The sequence below is a fragment of the Stegodyphus dumicola genome, chromosome 10, assembly GCF_044657685.1.
Source record: "Stegodyphus dumicola isolate Sdum_Otavi_A_Nest chromosome 10, ASM4465768v1".
In the NCBI taxonomy this organism is placed as follows: domain Eukaryota; kingdom Metazoa; phylum Arthropoda; class Arachnida; order Araneae; family Eresidae; genus Stegodyphus; species Stegodyphus dumicola.
Window position 1 is genome coordinate 45,886,512 of NC_140777.1, and position 23,040 is coordinate 45,909,551.

General features: G+C 29.7%; 2 protein-coding genes across 4 annotated transcripts in view; one reads left to right on the plus strand and one right to left on the minus strand.

The window, feature by feature from the left end:
- LOC118195819 (beta-1,3-galactosyltransferase 5-like) overlaps positions 1–5,389 on the plus strand; it is a 96,059-nt gene extending 90,670 nt beyond the window's left edge. For all 3 annotated transcript variants that reach the window (XM_085824918.1, XM_085824919.1, XM_035367155.2), the window contains exon 4: positions 2,169–5,389. In XM_085824918.1, coding sequence (XP_085681044.1) covers positions 2,169–2,623 — 455 coding nt within the window. In that variant the 3' untranslated portion in view covers positions 2,624–5,389. The remainder of the gene's footprint in view (positions 1–2,168) is intronic.
- Positions 3,231–23,040, minus strand: part of LOC118195820 (splicing factor C9orf78) — a 33,558-nt gene continuing 13,748 nt past the window's right edge. The window contains exons 6-11 of the mRNA XM_035367157.2: positions 20,765–20,839; positions 19,312–19,368; positions 14,222–14,350; positions 10,012–10,145; positions 9,437–9,535; positions 3,231–3,474 (exon numbers count right to left, since the gene is read on the minus strand). Coding sequence (XP_035223048.1) covers positions 3,380–3,474; positions 9,437–9,535; positions 10,012–10,145; positions 14,222–14,350; positions 19,312–19,368; positions 20,765–20,839 — 589 coding nt within the window. The 3' untranslated portion in view covers positions 3,231–3,379. The remainder of the gene's footprint in view (positions 3,475–9,436; positions 9,536–10,011; positions 10,146–14,221; positions 14,351–19,311; positions 19,369–20,764; positions 20,840–23,040) is intronic.

Sequence of the window (23,040 nt, forward strand, 5' to 3'; positions counted from 1 at the left end):
ATTGTACCATATGAAATGAGGTAGCTGCCTGTCTCTCCCAAGTTTCAACAAAATGGACGAAGGCAGGAATAAAATGTTGCAATCTCCAACAAAGAGTGTGGGGAAAAATGGCATCACAATTAAACTTACGCATTGCCAAGTAATGCTGAATCATAAAAATTCATTCTGCTTGGGAAAAACTTAACTCCGTCTGAGCAGACAAATGGTTCTTAAAGCTGACAACATAAACTGTAACTAAAATCTGAAGTGATATATTACTTGTATAATAGTAAGGCATGTCATCCATTGATGCTATTTGGCATTACATTTATAATTCTGATAGTTTAATACATTCCCTCCTCCTTGGGGTCATTTATTGTACTGGCTCAGATCTATATGCTGACAGCCTCAGCACCAAGGATATAAAAACAAAAGCCTGGTGGTTTGAATAACCAGAGGGAGAGGGCTAAGGCCCTGTCACATCAATAGCATGATTGATCCACAAGCCAGATGGCTTAAAGTCCATTTGTACTTGAGGGGGAGGACAATCTGATGACTAGTCAAATCTCCAGCTTCATAGACTTTCACCTATTCTGATTTCTGTGCCCCTTGCTGGCCAGAATAGCAGTGGTTTTAAGAGAGAGATTTTTTTAAAAGCCTGCCATTATGGGGAATGTGTGGCAGAAAAAGACAATGATACTCTCTCGCATCAACCTATCTCCTTCCTAATACGGAGGTCAGGGGTTGGTGCGTGTAATGCCTTAAGTATTTGGCAGAACACGCGAATATATATACAGCGTATTTAATAATTACATGTTACTGCAGTCTCAAAACTGCCAGATAGTCAAACTAACTGTATGTGAATTTTGGTTTAGTGGTTATACTTTTGCAATTATTTTCAAAACTGCCAGACTGTCAAACTAACTGTATATGAATTTTGGTTTAGTGGTTATACATTTGCAATTATTTTCAGGCAATTTTTCTTTAAGAAAAAAATATAACAAACTAGTAGACATAACAAGGTGAGGATATATATATTTAAAAAATAGTATTAACAATAATGACCTAAAATCTTATTATACCACTAAAAATAGCTAATTAACCCTTTCAGGACGGGTGTCCCATATAAGCATTCTATAAGAATGTCTCTTACAGCTGGGTGTCCCATGCATCACTAGAGATTGCATTCAGAGGACGGGTAATGCATATACACATTTTAACCTGGAACGTTTTTCTGATGACCCTTAGATGGCATCCTATATCCATTACTTTTGAAATGAACACAGATTTAGATTCCTGACCTTGAGTTTGATATATTCTGCCTGACTTTGGTATTTTACTAAACTGTTGCGAGGATAGGGGGGAAAGCATAAACAGAGATGGGCTCTTTAAATCACAGCCTGCTTGCTAATATAAACATTCACGCTGTCTGATTTATATTCAGTTTTTTTCCTCTACTAGGTATGGTCTTTTAGGGTTACTATGTGAAGTTCTGTTACGTTTTGCATTGCCTTCAGATATATTTTGGTTTCTTCTCTTTTTATTTTGGACAGTCTCACCTCCAGTCTATTATGGCGGGAAGGTGCTATTTATCAGGGGAAGAATACACTTGGTTAATGAACCATTTACTAACACAGATGAGAATGATAATTCATTTTCTAAAAAATTAGAAGGTGATACTTCTCTGTGCTTCGAGATTTACCACAGTCTTCATTTTAAATTTTGTTACTTCTTACTGTAAATAGTCTTTGTTGTGTTGTTTTATTAATTTTAAACTTTATTGATGGATTTTATCAATTAAAACTTTGGAATAATTTGAATAGTGCTACCGAAAATTATTTTACAAGATAAGCAATTTTTTAAGTATATTTTCATGTAAAATAAAGAAAAAAAGGTTATTAAGTGCTAATTTTAACATATATAAGAGCTCAAGTAATAATCTAAAATGATACCAAAAATTACGATGCTAGAAGTGAAACTTTTTTTTTTCTGATTTTTTTTATAAAATTAATCTTAGTGATGTAAAACCCCTGTCCTGTACGATGACCGCCTTTGATTCCCTTCCATCCCGCACGAGCATCTTAAACAAAGGTGCACCGTTGCAAAAGGGTTACTGCAGTGAACTTTGAAGTAATTTGTTTATGGGAAGCTGCAATATTAATTAGTATATTTTCACCATCTTATTTTAGAACTGCACACTCATGCCAAGGAAAAGAAAATCTGGTGCCTAGTTTGGGAAAGAATGCCTGTCATAAGATCACCTGAATCCAAGTACTTGGTTCATCACTCTGATTTCAACGAGAGTACATATCCTGCATACTGTTCAGGTCCAGCCTATATTCTCAGTTCTGTTGCTTTGAAAGCCATTCTTAAACAATTCTATGAAACAGAAAAGGGAGAAACTAGTTTTCCTTTAGAAGATGTTTACATTACTGGTATACTTGCCAAAGCAAGTAGGCTCCTTCACGTGCAAATTGGAACCAGATATGCATTCAGTTCTCTCAACGAGAAAGATGTCACATCTGGAAAAACCATTTTTGCTCACTTAGGTTCAACTGCTGCAGAGTCTATCAAATACTTTTGGAATGTTCTAATGTCAAAGAAAACTGATGTACTTAAAAAGCACACGACTGCCTTAACTTAATAAAGTTATTTTATGCTTTTCTATTTTATTCAATGATAAAATTATATGCAGAAAATTACAATTTTATGAGTTATAGTTGCTATATAAATGATAAATAAAAACAGTGCTGGATCCAAATTCAAACAGGTTTCAAAATACATTTCACTGAGCTAGAATGATATTAAAGGATAGAAATGCAATATTTTTTACACAAGTTTACCACCACGAACGGGCTGGCTGCATGGGTGTTTTCGTGGGTTTTCCCCACGTGTAACGTGTATACGAGCCAGTTTCCCTTAGAAAGTCCTCCACAAAGGCATCCCTCCCCTTAGGCAGATAGCCCTCATGTGCTTTGCCATAATTAAACACCAAACACCAAGTTTACCACATTACAAGATTTTGGGCATATCTGAAAAGAAGTACTTATTTTCAATAACTAATATTCTTATTTTACATCAAATGAATTTATGTTGAATACATGAAACATGATGCTAACACATAAAATTTTGAAAGCTTAATTGTTTCTGATACATGATGAAACTTAAGTTTCAGAAGAAAGTGTTATAAATGAAAACCATAGTAGCAACTGAAATTTATCATGTCAACAAATAGACCAACTTCAAAAAGGCTCTGTTCATAATTCTTTAAATTTTCATAAAAATGTTACTTCTTTCTACAAATAAATATTAAAAATATTTACAGGATACTAAAAAGTGTTGTACCTTACATATTTTACAATACCATTGTACAAAGCAGTTAAAGTTGTGTATAAAAATATTAAAATCTCCTAAACTGCTTTTTAAATTTTTCAAAATGAAAATCATCAGTGGCTTTTTCTTCATCTTCAGGCTTTGATTTGTTTAATTTGGGGCCTGCAATAAAGGAACAGAAAAAAGTTATTATATTAAATAACTGAAATACTGAAAAAATACCATGAGCTCATAGTCTTATTGCTCAAGCAGGATAAGAAACAAAAATAATAAAATTAGCAACGTCACACAGGAAATAATATAACAAAAACCCCACTAATGTTTTCAAAGCTTCTGTAAGCACCTTTATACAAATCATCCACTGAACTAGAAAAAGAGAAACCTCCATTAAGTTGCCTCAGCAAAATGTTCTCCCCATAGCAGCTGTTAGTTAAGCATCAACATAATTAGTTTGCTAATTAAGAATTTGTCAGGAATGGTTCTTCCTATTAATGATTTAGCCATTTGTCACTGAGAATGTTACCCAGAATGCATCATGGAATGACAAAATTATAACCACAGTAAGGGAAACTCCATCTCACTTTTAAAGGCGATGGATCCGAGGGTCTCTTACCCTCTCCTCCCTAAGCATCAACTTCTCAAGAGGACTTTTGGCTTTGTTATGAATTTGGTATTTAAAAAGCTAATATTAGTTAAATTATAAATTAAATGGTTTTATTTCCCGCGCAGTGCAGCGCGTGACGAATATTAAAAGAAAGCTAAGCCGGAAAATTGAAAATACAAGAGTACGTGCATTAAACATTTAATAAATATCTCTTTTTGATTTCGAGAAAGTACTAGAAAATTCTCGCACGCGATTTAAAAATCTTATAAAAGGAGGAAAACCTTTCAGTTCGTTAGTTAGTTGCTTAGTTTGTTGTTGTTTAGAAAACTGCTCTTGTTAACTGTAGCGGATTAGCTTTCTCTAGCTGTTTTGAATTAAGTTCTTTTGAACGTTTGAGTAGTTAGAAGATAACTACTGTGAGATATTGTAAAACTGAAAGAATATCTGAGGGAATTTAAACATTTTGTAATAATAATAAATTTTTTTGTTCATTTTTTTTATCGGACTTGAGCATTCAATTCGTAAGGAACCCGTATGCACGCAACAGCTTGATGAATATTTTAAGTGTTCTTATGTTGCAAAAACACCGGGTGAAGATTGTGGAAGCTAATTCCTTTACCACTGTGCCAACAAGGAAGCATTTTTCTAGCCTAAAAGGCTGGCTTCACTTTTAGACAAATTAGTTTCTTATTTGGAGGCACGGAAAGCAATTTTCAATCATATATTCATGCAAGAATTTTTATGCCAAAGAACACTAATACATACCTACAACTTTATGAAGTTTGCTTTTTACAGGCTAGAAATTGATTCTGATAAGGATATGGGCACTATCTTATGAAGGCTTCTTTTTGAACAATGGATGACTTGTACAACAATGCTGCCATTTTTATGACGGGGCACCACAATGAGGAAGTCTCTTTCAAATTACATGGACGTATTCAACTGACTTGATTAATTAATAATGTGAATATATCCTTTCATGCAATGATTTCAAACTCGTGGCCCACAAAAGCATATTTACGTGGATTTTGAATACATTCCAATTATGTATTTGTTGTAAATATAGTGTTTATAGTTTTACACACAGTGATTTGGATTGATCTTAAGAGCATGATTGATGTTTAATGGGAAATCCACATAGTTGGCCAGCTGATAGTTGATTGTGGTTTAATATTCTGGTGTTTCTTTATTTTCTATAGAGTTGGTGCTTCTATATATAGTTTTTTTCAGTCAGTTACTACTTGTTAAATTGATTGCAAGGCTGTGCAGTTTATATTGCTATACATTAGACAAACTAATGTATGACTTATAAATCTTGTTTATTTATGATTTTTATTAGACCTACCTTATATGAATACTTAAACTTGGATAGTGCCTGACTTTTGAATGAATTAAAAATGTAGCTAAAAGAATACCTTTCAGGCATCAATCTTTGTATTTTAGATAGAAAATAAATATAAATTTGAATTTTTCCTTTGTGTTGTTATGATGAGTCTTGTTTATGTATTTTTTGATAAATATTTAGTAAAGTGAAATTTAAAATTTAGTTACTTTTTTATTTTGTTAAAGAACATTATTTATTTGCTACAGAATGTTCTTTATTACCGGAGTGAATTCAGCTGCTTTTAGATCGAGCATTTAGTCCATGTGCAACTGGTGTTTGATACCATGCTTTAATGTATACTGAAAAAACATTTAATAATACACATTATAAAATAAAGTATACATAAAAGAAAAATATACTGCTCTTATTACTTGTAAAGCAACTTGGGATTTTTAACAAAAAATCTATTCTTTTAACACGTTGAGCGCGGCACCGGTCCAACGAACTTTCCGTGTGGCCAGCGTCAGTCCCTTGGGACCAACACTGGAATTTTCGTTTAGCTGGCATCGGTCCACAGGACCGACAGTATTAAAGTTAAAAAATAAATATAGTCTCAATGAAATATGATCAAATTTAGTTTTAATGAAATGTATTGAAACATTCTAAACAAAAATACGACTCGCTGCCGGCTGAACGGAAAGGACAGCAAATTCGTCGCCGCGCTCAACGTGTTAAGTGTTGCATTTAAAAAGAAAATTTTGCTCAGATAATGTTAAAGCCTAAAAAGAAGTCCCAGTTAAATTTTTCACCAGGCCATAAAACATAAAAATATTCACTACCTTTATCTACCAAATGAAACAGCCAAATTTCAAATAATGCACTTTATTCCTCAGTATTAAAATCAAGAGGATTACTGAAGATTACATCATGTCTTAAAACTATTTTGTATTTAACAGAGTTCGTACACATTTCTGCACACGGAAATTAAGTACTTTTAAGGACCATTAATGAGAAAAAATTAAGGACCTATGAGCAAATGGGAACTGAGTAAATTCAATTAAAAATATTATATCTATGCCTGAACATGAGTAGGATGCATTATTATTAAACATAACTTAATTAACATAATTATTAATATGTTTCAGAAGAAAATTAATTTTATGAAATTTATCAAGTAGCATTAAATATTTTACACTTATAATAACTGGACATATTTGAAAGAAGATAATTGACATTTTAGTTATGTTTTACTAACAGTTAGCTTTTTTTTTTTTTTTTTTTTTTTTAAATGTCTCATTTTGTCACATACTTGCTCAGTCTAGAGGTTTAGTAAATAGCAAGTAGATTTTATGTCAAGCAGCATAGGTTAAAATGAGCATTAAAATTATAATCAGCATGATTCATAACAAAAGACTGGTTGTTGTCACTGCTCCTGCTTGCCTATAGAGAAACCTGCTGGATCAGAACAAACCTTCCATTCAGCCGGCAGCGAGCGATCAAGCGGTGCAATATTTCCGACTTAAATTATTCATAAATTATACAAAAGGAAGGAGACGCACATAAAGTTCGAAAGTATTGTTTGAAATGTTATGATGACAATTCAAAACTATTTGGATGCAAGATAGCCAAAAATGTTACCAAAATAGTTGTTTCGTATTGTAATATGTGTAAAGCTAAGCCATATTTTTTTAGAATGTTTCAATAAATTTCATTAAAACTACATTTGATCACATTTCATTGAGACTATACTTATTTTTTAACTTTAATACTGTCGCTCCCGCGGACCGACGCCAGCCAAATGATAATTCCAGTGCCGGTCCCCAGGGACTGACGCCCGGCTCAGCGTGTTAACGAAAGGCAATAACTTGCTTTAATACAGAGAGATAATTTTTAAGGGAATGTATTTCATTATAATTAAGTTAGGTATTAGATAACCTTAGTCATTATGGATTTACATGTCCACTATTAAATTAAATTTATTTTTTAATAATATTTGTTAAAAAACCCTATTAATATCACAACCTCATAAAATTTCACAGTTTAAAATACATGCAATTTATGACATTGATTTTTAAACAATATTAAGATAATTACACATTAAAAGCTACAAGACATAAAACTCAACATAATAATTATGTGTCTTTTTAATTTGAAGGCCTGCCCAGACATTTTGGACAACTGCATTAGCTTTTCATGATTTGTCCCATGTATAATGTGAACATATGTCAGTTCTGCTGAGAAAGTTCTCCATGCCTCTTACACAGATAATTATTCTAATGTATCCAACATAAATCTGAACTAGAAATTATCCACTGCAAATACCCAATAATATAGCATTTATCTAATAGCCTGAATGCAGGTCCTGGGTTAAAACCTCAGCTCTTTATGCTGAACAACCAATTAATATTAGAACCAATAAAGATGTAGAAATCATCACACTTGATTCTATAAATATGCATTGGCATTCTATAAATATGCATATAAATATGCACAGGTGGGAAGTCTGTGGGCAAATATGGTTGGATTTGCAATTAATACATAATTCTAGTTAGATCAGTCGGTTTCAGAGCAAATTGTTTACAATCAATTTACTATGGATTACTGAATTTTTGGTTTCCTAAAGATGTAATTAAAAAGTTTATTTAAAATTTTTGTTCAGTAATATAAAATACAAAATTTTAATTGCAATACACAGAGACATTTTTGTTATAAATTTCATTTTAAGCAATTATGAGATAATAATGGATTTTTACTATTATTATCAATGTTTTAATGTATTTACAACTCGATGAGCAAAACACATTTCAATGAAATTTTAGCATGAATGATTAGGTAGTAACTTCATCGATATAAAAAGGACAAAATTTGCAATTGTAATCATTCTATTTTGCAAAAATTCATGACAGTTCTCATGATAACATTATTAGTTTTTGGTTTTGGTTTATTTAATTATCGCAAAGAACACTAGGGCTATCTGCCTAAGGGGAGGGATGCCTTCGTGGAGGACTTTCTAAGGGAAACTGGTTCGTATACACATTACACATGGAGGAAAACCATGAAAACGCCCATGCAGCTAGCCCGTTCGCGGGATTCGATAAAATTATTAACCTAGTGATCATTCATTTATGTTTCAAATAGAACAGAAACACAACAATATAAAATTTTAAATTGGGAGTGAGGGGGGAAACTTAGTTTGGAACAAAATGACTTTTATGAATGAAAACTTTATTAATTGAGCTCCCCCATTCATAATTTATACCAAATTAGCACTGCTATTTTGCCTAATTTTACATTTATATTTCTTAAATAAATTTTATAGAAAATGATTTTCACTTCATTTAAAGAATGGGGAGAAGAGTATTGACAGAGATAGCCTAGGTGAAATAGTGAAACATTTTATGGGAAATTACATGAATATGCATCTAAACTAATATGGGGCTGTTATATTTAAAAATTGAAAAAATATGTAATTCTATAAAAACATTAAATTTTTAAAAAATTATATATAACAGGAATTAAAAGCATTTTTATTTATATTAATCAGATTAAGAAGTAAAAAATAATATTCTTAAGAACTGCATATATTGCTTTTAAATAGTTTAGTTTTTTAAATTAATAACAGACAGATTAAATATGAGAGAATAATATCTTATATTTTTCCGAATGGCAATAAGAATGAAAAGTGAAACACTGCATTAACCTTTTGGCAGTCATCATGACAGACATCATGTGTTTTTATGAAGAATATATTGCTTACCTCAAAACCCTTGTAGGGTTAGATTGAAACATTTCAAAATTATGTTTCAAGACTAATAACCCTATTGATCTAAAAAAAGCACACAGCCAAATGTTTGTAGATGGACTCTAGTGCATTTGTTTTAAAAAATACACTAAACTCTTTTATGGCAATCGACTTGGAATACATAAAAGACAGCACAGATTTAAAATCTACACTTATCTTTGAGTGTCTGCTTTATTTACATATGCCTTAATCATTATGTATATATGCATGCAATGTCATATAAAACAACAATCCCACACAGAGAGATGGAAATGTATGCTTTAAAAATGACAAAGGGGGACCGGAACATATAACATCATTCAACATTAAAAAAAGTGCTTTTTTTCTCCCAGCTATTTAAAAATTTAAAACTTAGTTACATTACCCTGGAAAAATTATGCCTAAATACACATACCTGCTGAAGGAATGATTACTGGAGAAGTATGTTTGTCAGCAGGTGTAATTTCTTGTCTTATTTTCTTAACTTTTGGTTGATCTCCTTCTTCTATATTAACTATATTGGAAGACAAGAAAAATATACTAAGCTACTATTACAAGTTTCAGTTGCTAAAATCAACATCAGAAATACTGCAAAAAATTTTCTAATGTAACAAAAATCAGAAGATGGAGTATTTAATACTTTTCAAATGTTCTTTTGATAAAGCAATTTGAAAAATGTAATCTGAAACAAACACAGATTTAAATGCTAGATTTGTTTTCTAACTGCTTTATAGCATGTAATATCAATTTTATAAAAATTCTACTGCTATACTTTATTTACTTTACTTCATATTGATGTAAATATAACTTTTGTATTTTTTACATATTTGCATATCACATAACATTTTTCCATTTAATGAACAAATTTAGTATGGTGAACTTTATCAAAGAGGTCGTTCATTAAACATGGATTTAACTGCGATTTGATTGAAATTCTAAGCATTAATGACCAGTTCTATGGAAAGATAAAACAATCAAGAGTGTACTTACATCTGTTATGCTGAACAAAATTGACAGCCATATTAGTTGGAACAAAAGACATGCTTTTTTCTTTTTTAGTCATTCTTTCTCTTAAAACTTGTAATTTTGCTTCTTCTGTTGCCTCTATATTTCGAATTCTCTCCCTATAAAACAAGAGGGGGAAAAATTGCTTTTCAGTGTCAAACATCAGCCATTTCCATATCACATTTTCATGCATGGTACAAATTTAAAAATAATAGGAAATATTTCATAATAATAGCTAATTAGAAAATACTACTTTTTACACTTAATCTAAACTCAACTTTCAGGATCTTTATCACACATGAAATCTCTTGAGACTGATCAACATAAATGGCAGATTTTCACAAATTCATTTATAAGCATCATTCTGTATAGCTATCTAAATGACTATTTTTACAAATTATTTAAATAGTAACCTTTTTTTTTATACTTTTGGTAGCAGTATTATTTTTTAGCTGCTTATCAACTACAGAATAAAATTATGCTTTATATGATTCTTCTTCACATAATTTGAAGAAATCCAATGCAAATGGTCCATGCACTGAAAAGCACATCAGCATTGCGTATTTCTAATGTATGACGCTATATTTGTTTTTAAACATGACACATACAGTAAAGTCCCAGTCAACCGACCTTCGCTAATCTGACTTCGATGGAAAAATTAAAAATCCCAAATTATTCAGTGTACACCACTAAGCAGCATTTGCACTTGACTATTGATTTTATTAATGTAAGTCACTTGCTCATTTCGTTAACTTCGGTACCAAGTTGTTATATACTGATGAGCTGACATTTTCTTTCTTCTGTTCCTGTGACAATGTTCAATTTACAGTACTACATTTTTACCTTTGTATTTCCCTTATTTTCTGGTGCACGGCGATGGCTTAAAAGAGAAAAAGAATATATCTTTCCATCTGAAAGTTGAAGCAACAGTGTAGGACATGCATGAATGGCTTTATCAAGATGAGGAAAATATAGATGAAGACATTGTTAATAGGATGAGAAAAACAGAAAAGTTAATGAAGTAGTGAGGGCAGAAAGCAGGGGCAAAATTTCTCACAAAGCCCTGGAGATATTGTTGAAATATGTAGAGCAGCTTTATCAATGGAGTTTTACTTCTGAAGAGAGTGCACTATCTAGCTGGAAGAAAATGTCAAACATCTGGCAAACAAAACCCAATTACCAACTTTTTCATCAGCTTTGATTTTTTTGGTTCGTTGTGGAACATATAGTATAAACCTGTAGTCTGTTCAAGTTACTAGCATGCAATTTTTGAAATAATGAACATATTCTGCATGTTTCACCTGTTACTTTCCATGTCATGGCATGTTTAGGTTGTATAATTGGTACTCTACTGTTTCAGAATTTAAGTATGATTCCAAAAAGAATTTCTATAAGATTTCAAGTATCGCATTTCACAGTATTGGGGAAAAATTATATTTAACATTATTATCAAAATAATTCCTTATTAATTTTAATTTTGATACCAGTTAAGAAGTATTTCATATTTTTGCACTAGAGTTATCAAACAGCTTTAAATAAATAGCATTTTTAAACAGCATTTTTCATAACTTTGGATATATTGTGTTTAGATATGAATATTAATTCTATTAATATTAACGTTCTTTTTCATATATGTTTGAAAAATATTTTTCTTTCATTAAAAGTTATCATTCTAAATGTGGGAAATGGCTATGTAACTGTATGATGCAATTGTAACCCAGCATCTAGATGAACCTGCAGACAAGAACATAGACAATGACTGATTCAGATCTATAATGTTGTAATAATTTTTTTTTCTTATCATTTTTAATTCATGTAAATAAATTGCAGTTTAGTAATAACTCAATGTTTATTAGTGATGTTTTTCTATATTTGCTATCAGAATTGTAAAACTTCCTATCTATATATCAATGTTTCGATTTCTGTGAACTGTGTTTAGTGTAGCATTTCTATTATCAACAGTAATGGATTAGCAGTGTTCAACCATTTTTAAGAGGATTACAAGTGAGCCTTTAACTGTTATAACTTTCGCTTTAAATGTAAAATTCTTTAAAGTATAAAACATGGCTTCTGAAGAAAATTAAAAAAAACTAAAACAAAAATGAATTGTCAAAAGATCAAATACTACTAAATTAATTTCAAGATTGATGTAGCCTCAACAGAAGAAAATGTTACATGAGATATCTTAGAGAAACATCTAGAAGTTTTAATTGAAAAAAATGAATAAATTAAAATGCTTAGATAGTCAAATTGAACATTTAATCGATGTAAACTTAACTGAGGTGGAAGTAAGCACTATTACTGATTACCAAGAAAAACATATGTAATGGAAATCTTTCATCGCTAATAGAGTTAACAAGATTATAAAGTTTATACAGCCAAAAGCCTGGTTCTGTTGCCCAACAAAAGATAACCCAGCAGATATTCTGACATGTGGTGTTTGAACTGGCTTTTTTGTGAACAGCTCCAAATAATGGTCACGCTGTGACTTTCTAACATGTCCACAAATTCCTCAATAGGACTTTCAATTAAGCTTGCTGAAGAAGTTTATCGAAATTAACTTAAAAGGAACAATGAACTGCATAATGATTCTAACTTAGTATTAACTGCATATAGTGAGCTAAATGTTTTTAATAATATTCGTAATTTATCTGCTAATGATACTAAACTTATTCTATTGTAAGTTTCATTTAGAGGTTTATCCGTAATTATAAGAATCCCAAAGTAAAGAAGTTTTTTTTTCTTTTTTCGAACAGTGTTTTAAGTATGATTCCATAGTGGGCACTATTTTGTCTTTTTTCATCACTGGCCACTCCTAAGGCCATTTTATTGTGGAGGCACCTAGTAGGTGGTTACCGTTACATTCTATGAAAGGACGAACAGTTAGAACCATGCCTTCTCCAAGATTTGAACCCAGGCCCTTTGGTATCGTAGTCGGTTTCCCTAACCACTACGCCATTTAGGTGGCCAAAGTAATAAGTAAATAGATATTCCATATCTCTTTACTTAAGATAAAAAGACTTGAGGCATGGATTTTATTAGCGGGACAAAAACCGAGTTCAGAGAAGAAATAAAACAACTAAAACAGGGTGTGTTCATTCCAAAAGTAAACTAGCATCTCTGAATGTCTTTCTTAATAACATGGGACTAATTAGAGTGGGCAGATGATTATCTCATTTGGACCTACCTGCTAACAATTCACAGCCTATTGTTTTATTAGGTAAACACCATTTAACTATTATTATTTTGGATTATTTGCATTTGAAATATTTTCATTTAGGATCATAATCTCTGTTATATCCAGTATGACAAAGGTTCTGGTCACTTAATGACAGAAAGTATTGTAGAAAGTATTGTAGTCTACAGATATGTGACATGTTTTAAGAACACATCCGTAACAGTTCAACAGTTCATGGCTAAGTAGTCCAAAGAGCGCATTACATCATCTTATGCATTTAATTTTTGTGCAATGTATTTTGTGTGGATGCTTTTCTCTACATGAAATTCTACAGATCTGACAAAAGAAAGAAAATTTTTTAAGGAATTCTTTCTAAGTATAGCATGCTTAATTTAAATATGAGCAAAAGTCATAACATTAATTTTTTTTTAAATTCTCACATTTTAAGATTTTTTTGAATACTCACTTTCTAGGAATATTGTTACTCCTGATGCAAGACAAAAACATCTCATATTCTGATATGTTTTAGAAAACTACAATTCTTATAAAATTTGTCTTCTCATAACTGTTCCATATTTAAATGAAAAATACAAAGCCTCTAGCAAAATGTTCACCATTCAGACTAACATGTAATTGTATTATAATATTAACATAACTTAATGATGCTCCTATACTGAATTTTACAGTAACAATAACAAATACACGTGGAAATCATTTTACATTGAATCAAGCATAAGAACTTGGTGCTTCTTTCACAGTAGTAACAAATAGTGTTGTGACGATTGCTGCAAGTTACTATCATGATATTCATAACTGATGAGTAAAACAAAATAAAAATGAATCGTTTTTAAGGACTGTTTTTTTAAGAAAGAGTACTTTTAGAAAAGACATGTTTTCATTCCTGTCAATAAATGGTATGAACCTCACTTATGTATCCCAAAAATAAATGTGATTACATTTTTTTAACTTGTTTTCAACCTTCCACTTAAGATTCTTTAAAGAACCAGATTAGCTTACTGTATTCCAAGATCCACTTCTGGTATACCGGAAAGCATCTGATTAGACAACATTTCTTCAGATTTCTTAGTTGAAGACTTTCGTAAATGCTCAGGCACTTCAAACAGTACATCCTCAGCTTTCAGAGGTCTAGAGAGAGGGGGGAATAAAAAAATAAAAATCATATGAAAAAATACATTTCCTTAATGTCACATAATTATATTTTTCACTTTCATTGATATAAATTTATTTATAGCAGCTTAAATTATCCAACAATTAATCATTCTTTTGACACTTTTGTGTTATGTGTTTGTTTAACCATTGTAAAAGAAAAGCATCATACATAAATTTCATGGTGTTGCGGGGAAAAACACCTCCAAATGGAAAACAAAATGCAGGAAAAAAGAAAATTAGATAATGTAAGGAAATAAAACATGACAAAATTTGGCTAATATTTATTCCTTGTATACAACTTTTCATACTTATTTCTAAATGTAATTTCTGGTGGCATTCTTATGAATAATTTTTGAAACTGCAGTATTTTTTACATGCTGCACCATACAAATTTTATTATGTATTACATATAAATTCTACTACAAGTTGACGTTAAGCCATATGTAGTATTCCTTTAAGAAAAAAATATTTTACCTTGCAATAGACTATGCAAAAGTGATTACAAAATGCACCTATATATCAGTGAAAGCATTTGTGCTGCAAGTCATAGAAAGATTTTTATGCTGAAAACTGGTTCTATGATTCTTAGTTATCATTTCTAAAATTTCATTTTGGAATTTTATTTACTTTTTTAAAATGTCCGGGCCATTAAATAATACATAAAGCAGCTAAAAATAAGCAAAACAAATTTAACTGAAATTGTTACATTATCTAGGCAAAATATTAAAAATGACTTGTTTTCAGCCAGTAATTAACTTCAGCAATTACAGAAGTGATTCTCTTTCTTGGTGCCCACTATAACACCAAAATACCATTCTTTCTATTAAAAACAGAGAGACAAGGTAAATGATATTTATTCTGTTAGCTATCTACAGCTACTTCATTGGTCTTAATATTTACTTTACTATTTATTTATCGTTGGTCTTAATATTTTAAATCAGAGCCAGACAAGAGTGAATAATTAAAAAAGGGTGTCAAACTAGCTAAAATATTTCAAAATTCATTTCGAAAAAGAAATTATGATCATTAACTTAAAATTTCAGAATACATCAAAAAGTATAACAAAAAATTTGTATTATACACCATTCAGATAAATTAAAAGAATTAATAACATTAATTTCTTCTCAAAAGTGCTGATTTTTCACAGTACTGCTTTCAAATATTAAAATTATTTGGAACTAATACACTGAAATTTATTTATGCTTGTTTAGACTAACATTTTAAGATTTTTAGACTAAAGCTGCACAGAAAGCATCATGCTGGTAACATTAGTCATCCTTTACCATATCTCTTTTAATTTGTGAAATATAGCTGTTACTGCTTTTATATACTTCACAATAACAAGCTTAGTCCACTAAGTGAAAATGAATAGTCATGTGACTTAGACTTTCTTGCAGTTAGCTTAAAGCATAAAGAACCATGTTTCTTTGGAACAGCATTGTAAACAATAATGCTTGAAAATGAAATGTATCATACTATCAGTATTTGCATTTTTTTTTAATGTGCCATTGAAAGAGATGCATGGTTTAAAGTTTTACTTTGTTGTAGCTATATTTTATCTTGCACTCAAATTGCACAGTTGGTTTCACTTATGGTTATTTCTATAACACATACATTACTGGATGGATTAAGCTAACAGGCATATTACTATTCTTTGTAAAGTTTGGAAATAAATATACAAAACAGGACACAACATCTATTTTGTTGAACTTTTCTACTGTTTATAATGAAACAATGCAATGAATTATTTAGTATCAAAGAAATAAAGAGGAAAGCTTAAGATTTTGAATTTTTAAGACAAACTGATTTGGCTAACTTTCATATAACTGGTGCTGATACAAAAGCACACATTTTATATTATGCTGAATGTAAGATAACTGATATAAAAATATACTTATAGATTCCTGATGAAGAACGTTTACGAATTACAGTTTCAGAAGGAGAAACAAATGAATGCAATAAAGCTGTTGATTGGGAAAAAAAAAAAAAAAAAAAAAAAAAAAAAAAAAAAAATATATATATATATATATATATATATATATATTAAAGCATCAAAACAATCAGATCGATGTGATAAATTAACATATTGCTGCAAATAAAATTTAGTCAGAAACAAGTATTATATTCTCTCGATTTAATAAACTTTACCTGCCCCCCCAAGCTAGCTGATGAGACTGGTTAAAAATAAAGATAAAGCATGATGCATCATTAAATCTCACTAATTTTAAAACTGCACTTATATTGCAGGGATATGATGAGAATGGTGAACTGTAAAAATATTATTTCACAGTTGATCTATTGACCATATTTAAATTAGCATATATATTAGCAGCTGGCATATAAACTTCTGCTCAAGCTCAAATAAGCTTTTCTTGCAATAAAAATTCATCTGAATAACAAAAGGTGTACCACTGTTAAAGACTGGTTCATTGATTATTTAATTATTGTAAAGTATGTAACATTATGTGCAGCAGCAGTGATGTTTTCATAAAGGATATTCTAAGGGAAAATATCCAAAAACTATATACAGTCAAACCCTTCACCAAGAAACATTTTATGACAAGCAGCTCGTATTACCTGCTACTTGTAGAAAATGAATATTAAAGAAAAAACATAGAGCATAAAACTTAGTATTTAGTAACTGAGTGAAACTTTTAGATGTAGGAATATCTTTTAAAAAGAAATTTGTTATATTATTTATTGATTTAAAATTAAAGATGAAGAAAAGGAAAATGAAAAAGCTGTAAAATTAAAAAACTAAACAGAATTCTGAACCAACAATGGAAACACGTTTGGATAATTTTAAGAAAGTTAAAGGTTTCAATATTAAAATCATGTTTCATTTCCTTCAGAATTATGATCTATACAGGATTATTAGTATAAATCAAGACAAGACTTTTATGTATTCTGAGGCATTAATAAATCAATTAATGACAGCAATAATTGCAAACATCATATAACAAAAACATAGCTTGTATTAATTTACAGGATAATTTCTGTTATAGAATGACTTATATAAAATAATTTTCTACAAAAAGCTATATGGTCCTATTATTCATTCATATATTAAATGTATTAATCTCTTTTAACAGTGTTGTTTTTCAAAGTAAGCATTTTAAATAAAAACATTTTTTCGCATGGGCCATTCTATTTCATTCCTTGTTTATTACGGTAATTAACTAAGACACGTATTTCTTATGGTTAGAAAAATTTTACCACAGTTCATATAAGATAGTGATGTTTAATTTTTTCTGGAAAATAAAAAGCAAAATATTTTTCTTTCATTTTTGATTTGTGCACTGCATATTTCTATGAACAACTTCATCTAATTATTAGGTATGGACACAAAAAAAGAACTAACAGAAATTGGTGGAAATTTTAGCGATTTTATAGAAATAAAAGAGAAAACCAATAGATTGAAAATGAGATTGTTTATAAATTAGAAATGATAGTCCCAATATCCAAGTTTGAGGTCAAGGATATGATAATGAGCCAATAGGGTTGGATTGTACAAAGGCATGTCAGCTATTACTTGGCAAAGAAATGATCATGCTAAATATATTCATTGTTAGGCTCTACAAAAATGCCACTTATACAAAGTCAAGAATGTTAATACTTTTTTAAAACTATACAAAGAATTTTTTTTTGAGGGGGGAGGAGTATCTTGCCTGTTAATGGGATGAACTTAGGTACATTTTAAGACAACATTTAAAGGTCACATGTATAAACGATGGGCATCAAAAGCAAATGCTGTTCAAGGATGTGGATCTAGACCATTTTGTAGCATATCAATCAAAAACTGTCATGCATACTGATCTATGCAGAATTTGAGGCTGCAGTTAACAAAGTAAATATTACTTCACTATAAGTTATCTAGCCAAAAACTATAAATGCATATGAAGCCATATGTTCAACAGTGCGATTATATCTTTCCATAATATTTCTGAAAGTAATTGTGAGAAATCCAAACATTTAGCTTTAGAAATAAATACCTCAACATAATTTGAACAGAAGTGAAAAATAAAAGTTAGTAAATTAGACTATAAAAAGATAAAATAGATATATTATAAAAAGGTTAATAAATCAGATTGTCAAGAATCAATTGATAAGAAAACTAAATTTTTAGAAAATTATACTATCTACTTATAGTCAACTTTAAAGAAATGTTAAATGTTTTGATCTTACAACTCAAATGGAGCTATAAAATCTAAATGTAATATCTTTAAATTTTCAGTTTCCAACTGTGGAAAAATTAATGACAATGAATTTAGGTAACTTAAAAGTAGCAGCATATAACTTAAATATTCAAATGATATACATGCTGCAGAAATTCAACCAAAAAATATCTAGTTTTCAAAACCTCTCTATCTTCAATAATTGTGAGTACTAAAATAACTATAAGCTTATATTCTTTAAAAATAATTCATGAATATAGATTAGTTCAACTGTATTTGAATTTGGAAGCAGTTCTAAAAACACTTTTAACATTACCAATTACTATTGCTAGTGATGAAAGAAGCTTCAGAAAATTAAATATTAGTTCTTCATTAACTTTAAAAAATTTCGAACCTAATCATTTTCTGTAACAGAACATTAATTTGGTGACCAAGTAGACTTATATTGGTTTTATAATAAAAATATTGGTTTTTCCCTCAATCCACCCAAGTGGCTGGACATCTTTCATTCTATATAGTGGCACATATTTACCTCTCTACCTCAGGTGAAAAAATATACAAGCACAGCTTTGCTCTAAATGTAATCATTTTGAATTATAGCTCATTCATTGGTCTTAACATTTACTCTAAAAGTAATAATTCTTTATTTGATAGCAATAATTCTGTATTGAAAATTGTGTTCAAGCAATAGAAGCATCAGAAAGAAATTTTCTTTAAAAAAATTTAAATATGAAATATTAAGAACTAAATTAATAACATTACCCTTCACTAGTATTACTTTCTTCACTTTCATGAGCACTACTACTGTCTGCTAATTTTCTAAAAGAGGAAGGTATTCAATAAATTAGTACTTGCTATCAAATAAACTTTACACTGTAAATAATTTTCCACACAACAAATATGGAAAGTTTAGATTTAATTAACTACAAAGTTTTGATGCACAATGTGCTTAGTCGTAACAGTACTATATTTTAAATTGTATTAACTTTGTTAACTCAGATTCGAAACAGAAATAATTTATAACTTAGCTCTCTGAGTTAGAGTAGAGAGAAGGGCACCCCTTGTATTATCACGGAGTTGTTGTTTCATTTATTGCCAAGAGCCTAGTTTGTGCAATTCTGTGATTTTTTTTCAAGTGAAAATAGGTCAATGTGTACATGGATAAAGTCAAAGGAGTGCGCAATGCCAAGTTTGCGCAACTCTTTGATGTTTTTTTAAGTGAAAATAGGTTGATGTGTACATGGATACCAAGTTTGTGCAATTTTCATTCATAGAAATAAAATTTCTTGGATTGAAAATTGACCAAAAGTGGCAAAGGTCAAACATCTCAAGAACTTTCCTAGATATACAAGTATGCATCAAAAATCAACGTTACACAAGCTAAAATAACAAGTCAAAGAACTGCATAAATTCAGTACCCCTATACCGCCAAAAATCACCAATTTTCGCCAAGGTGTACCCATTAAATATATTTTTACCACTCTCTCTTACAATATTTTACAAAGCAGTGAATTAAGAAAATTAAAAATGAAAATTAACGTATGTAAATTATTCTAATTTTTATTCATTTATATATATATTTTACATTTTTAACATTAAATACACATAAAAAATAACACACAATGCTTTATAGGAAAACAAGGTAATGGAAATTCATTAGGAAAGAAATTTTATCACAAATATTTAACAACAAATGAGAATTCCTTCTCCTCTGTAGAAATATCTGGCATAAAATTTCCTTAATGCAATATTTAAATATATGAAATTGACTGCAAAATATAATTGTGTGAAAAGCAATATGATATAGGCTGCATTCTGCAAACATAAATACACTATTTTTCTTTTTAATACTTTCAAATATAGAATTCAATAAATGTTAATCATATCAAAGGGCAAATAAGCACATACTTAAATTAAAAGTTTATATAATCTTTAAGTATTTATCATGCAAAAAGATATGATTTTTAAATCTGGTCTTTTATATTTACTTCCATGAAAATAGTTTATAACTGACAACTGCAAATAATTACTTAGAAACAGCATGCAAAACATCAAAGCAACAAGACTATTTTTCTTGCTCATAATTATAAAAATGCGCAAAACCTGAAGTTATACAATAAATATTTAGAACATTTTGTTCAAAAATACTAATCTATACTAAGAATACACATTTAGTTAAAGAATTTAATTAAAAAGAATGGAAATTGAAACTTACAGAGCTTCTTTTTTTGCTAGTGGAATACTGGATGTCCCTTTCCTTTTGATAAGCTCTTCTTCAATATATTTCATCCTGAAATAGAGAAACAAATATTAAAAAAATAAATAAATAAAATAAAATCTGAAAGCCTTCAGATTTTACATTACGCCCAAAGGTAAAGTGACCACATTTTCATTCAGACAAAGCGGGGCAAATGGAATGAAACGTGAATTATAATTTAGTTATGAAAGCAGACCAATAATTCCAAAAAAAAATATTTTATTATATACATTCATATACTTGTCTATAAATATACAAAAATATATTTATTATTAACTATTGGTAACTATAAAAATATTTGTAAAAAACAATAATTTGAATATTATGTTTTTTAATTAATTTAATATTTTATTAAAAAAACTATGATTTTCTTTCACGGTCATATTTTTTATCTGAGTGAATACTTTGCAATAGATTCGGATCATTTATAAAAATTTCTCATATGAATTGGTCAAATTAGATTTTAGGCTTAATACAGATTTTAAAGTTTTAATGTTCAAATGCATTTTTTTCAATGGTCCATATTTTATTGATACCAGAAAAAACACGTTCTGTTGCTGCATTTGTTCCTGGAAGGAAGAGCGCGTGCTCTACAATTTTCAAAATATTTTCATGAGGAATATTATTCTATTTAAAATGAAGGAATAACTCTGTCCATTTTTTGTCTGTTTCCACATTTGCAGACAACTAACACTTAGATTTTTCATCAGTAATGTATCTTTTCACCAATAACATCTCATCAAAAAGATCATTTTCACAAATATTATTTTTTGGAAAATGGTTACAAATATATTAAAAAGATTTTTCCATATATTCCCATAAAATCTCCTTTTTTAATGTCACCCAATGAAAGTTTTTAATATTCTCGAGTTGAACTGTCCATTCTTCAAGATATTCCAAGCAGTTATTATAAAAATTTCTGATATTTTTCAGAAAATCAGGTTGTTTCATGGCACCTTGTTCTTCCAACTTAGTGATGCCCTTTCGAATAACTAAAGGAACGTAATTGATATCAATTCTTTCTCGCAATTTTGTTTTTAAATTATTGATTTCATTTGACACTTCCATAATCGAAATTTTGTCCCCTTCAATAATTTTCACAGCATTGTGAAATATTGTAGCTTAATTGTGGATGAACTGAAGCTAAATTTGTGATGTGTCATTTTCAAAAAGAGCTGCAATATTCTTGGACATTTATCTTGTGATAAAAAGCATGATTTTAATGGTTTGCATATTTTAAAAATATATTTTACAGCTGGAAAAGAGCTAGCCATCGTGTTTTGCTGTAACGAATAATTCTTTAATATTTGAATTCTGCGATTTTACAAAAATCCTTCAAACTTTCAACACGCACAGTATATTGTTATGGATTTGGTATTTAATTAGCTAATTAATGTTAGTAGAATTATAAATAAAATTGTTTTATTCCCTGTGCAGTGCAGCACATGATGAATATTAAAAGAAAGCTAGGCCGGAAAATTAAAAATACAAGAGCACGTGCATTTCATATTTAATAAATAAATATCTCTTATTGATTTCGAGAAAATACCAGAAAATTCTTGCGCATTTAAAAAGCTTATATAAGCGGCATGAAAACCTCCCAATTTGTTAGTTAGTTTGTTGTTGTTTTAAGAGTTTATTTAGAAAACAGCTCTTGATGACTGCAGCGAATTTGCAGATTAGCTTTCTTTAGCTGTTTTGAATTAAGTTCTCTTGAACGTTTGAGTAGTTAAAAGATAACTACTGTGAGATATTGCAACACTGCACGAATATCTGAGGAAATTTAAGCATATTTCTTGTGATAATAATAAATTTTGTTCATTTTTCATCGGACTTGTGCATTCATTTTGTTACGAACCCGTACACACGCAACTATATAAATAAAAATACGAATACATTTTTCGAATAATATTTTCAACATCCACTGGAAGCAAGTCAGATGCTGTTTAAATAGTAATGTGTAGAAAGTGCGCTGCACAACCTACTCGAATAATTTTTTGGTTCAAATGTTAAGTTTCGTAAAAACGTTATTTATGCCTCTTCTAGCTTTTCCACTAAAACTTGCATTACTGTAATCCTCAGAATAGGCAATAATTTTATTGTTCAAATTACGCTTTTTTAAAATAGTACTTATTGGATCAAAAATTATTTATGAAGTTTTCACCTGGCAATGAAACAATATCTAATACTCTAATTTTAATTTCTGTTTCTGGATCAAAAAGTCTAACAATTGT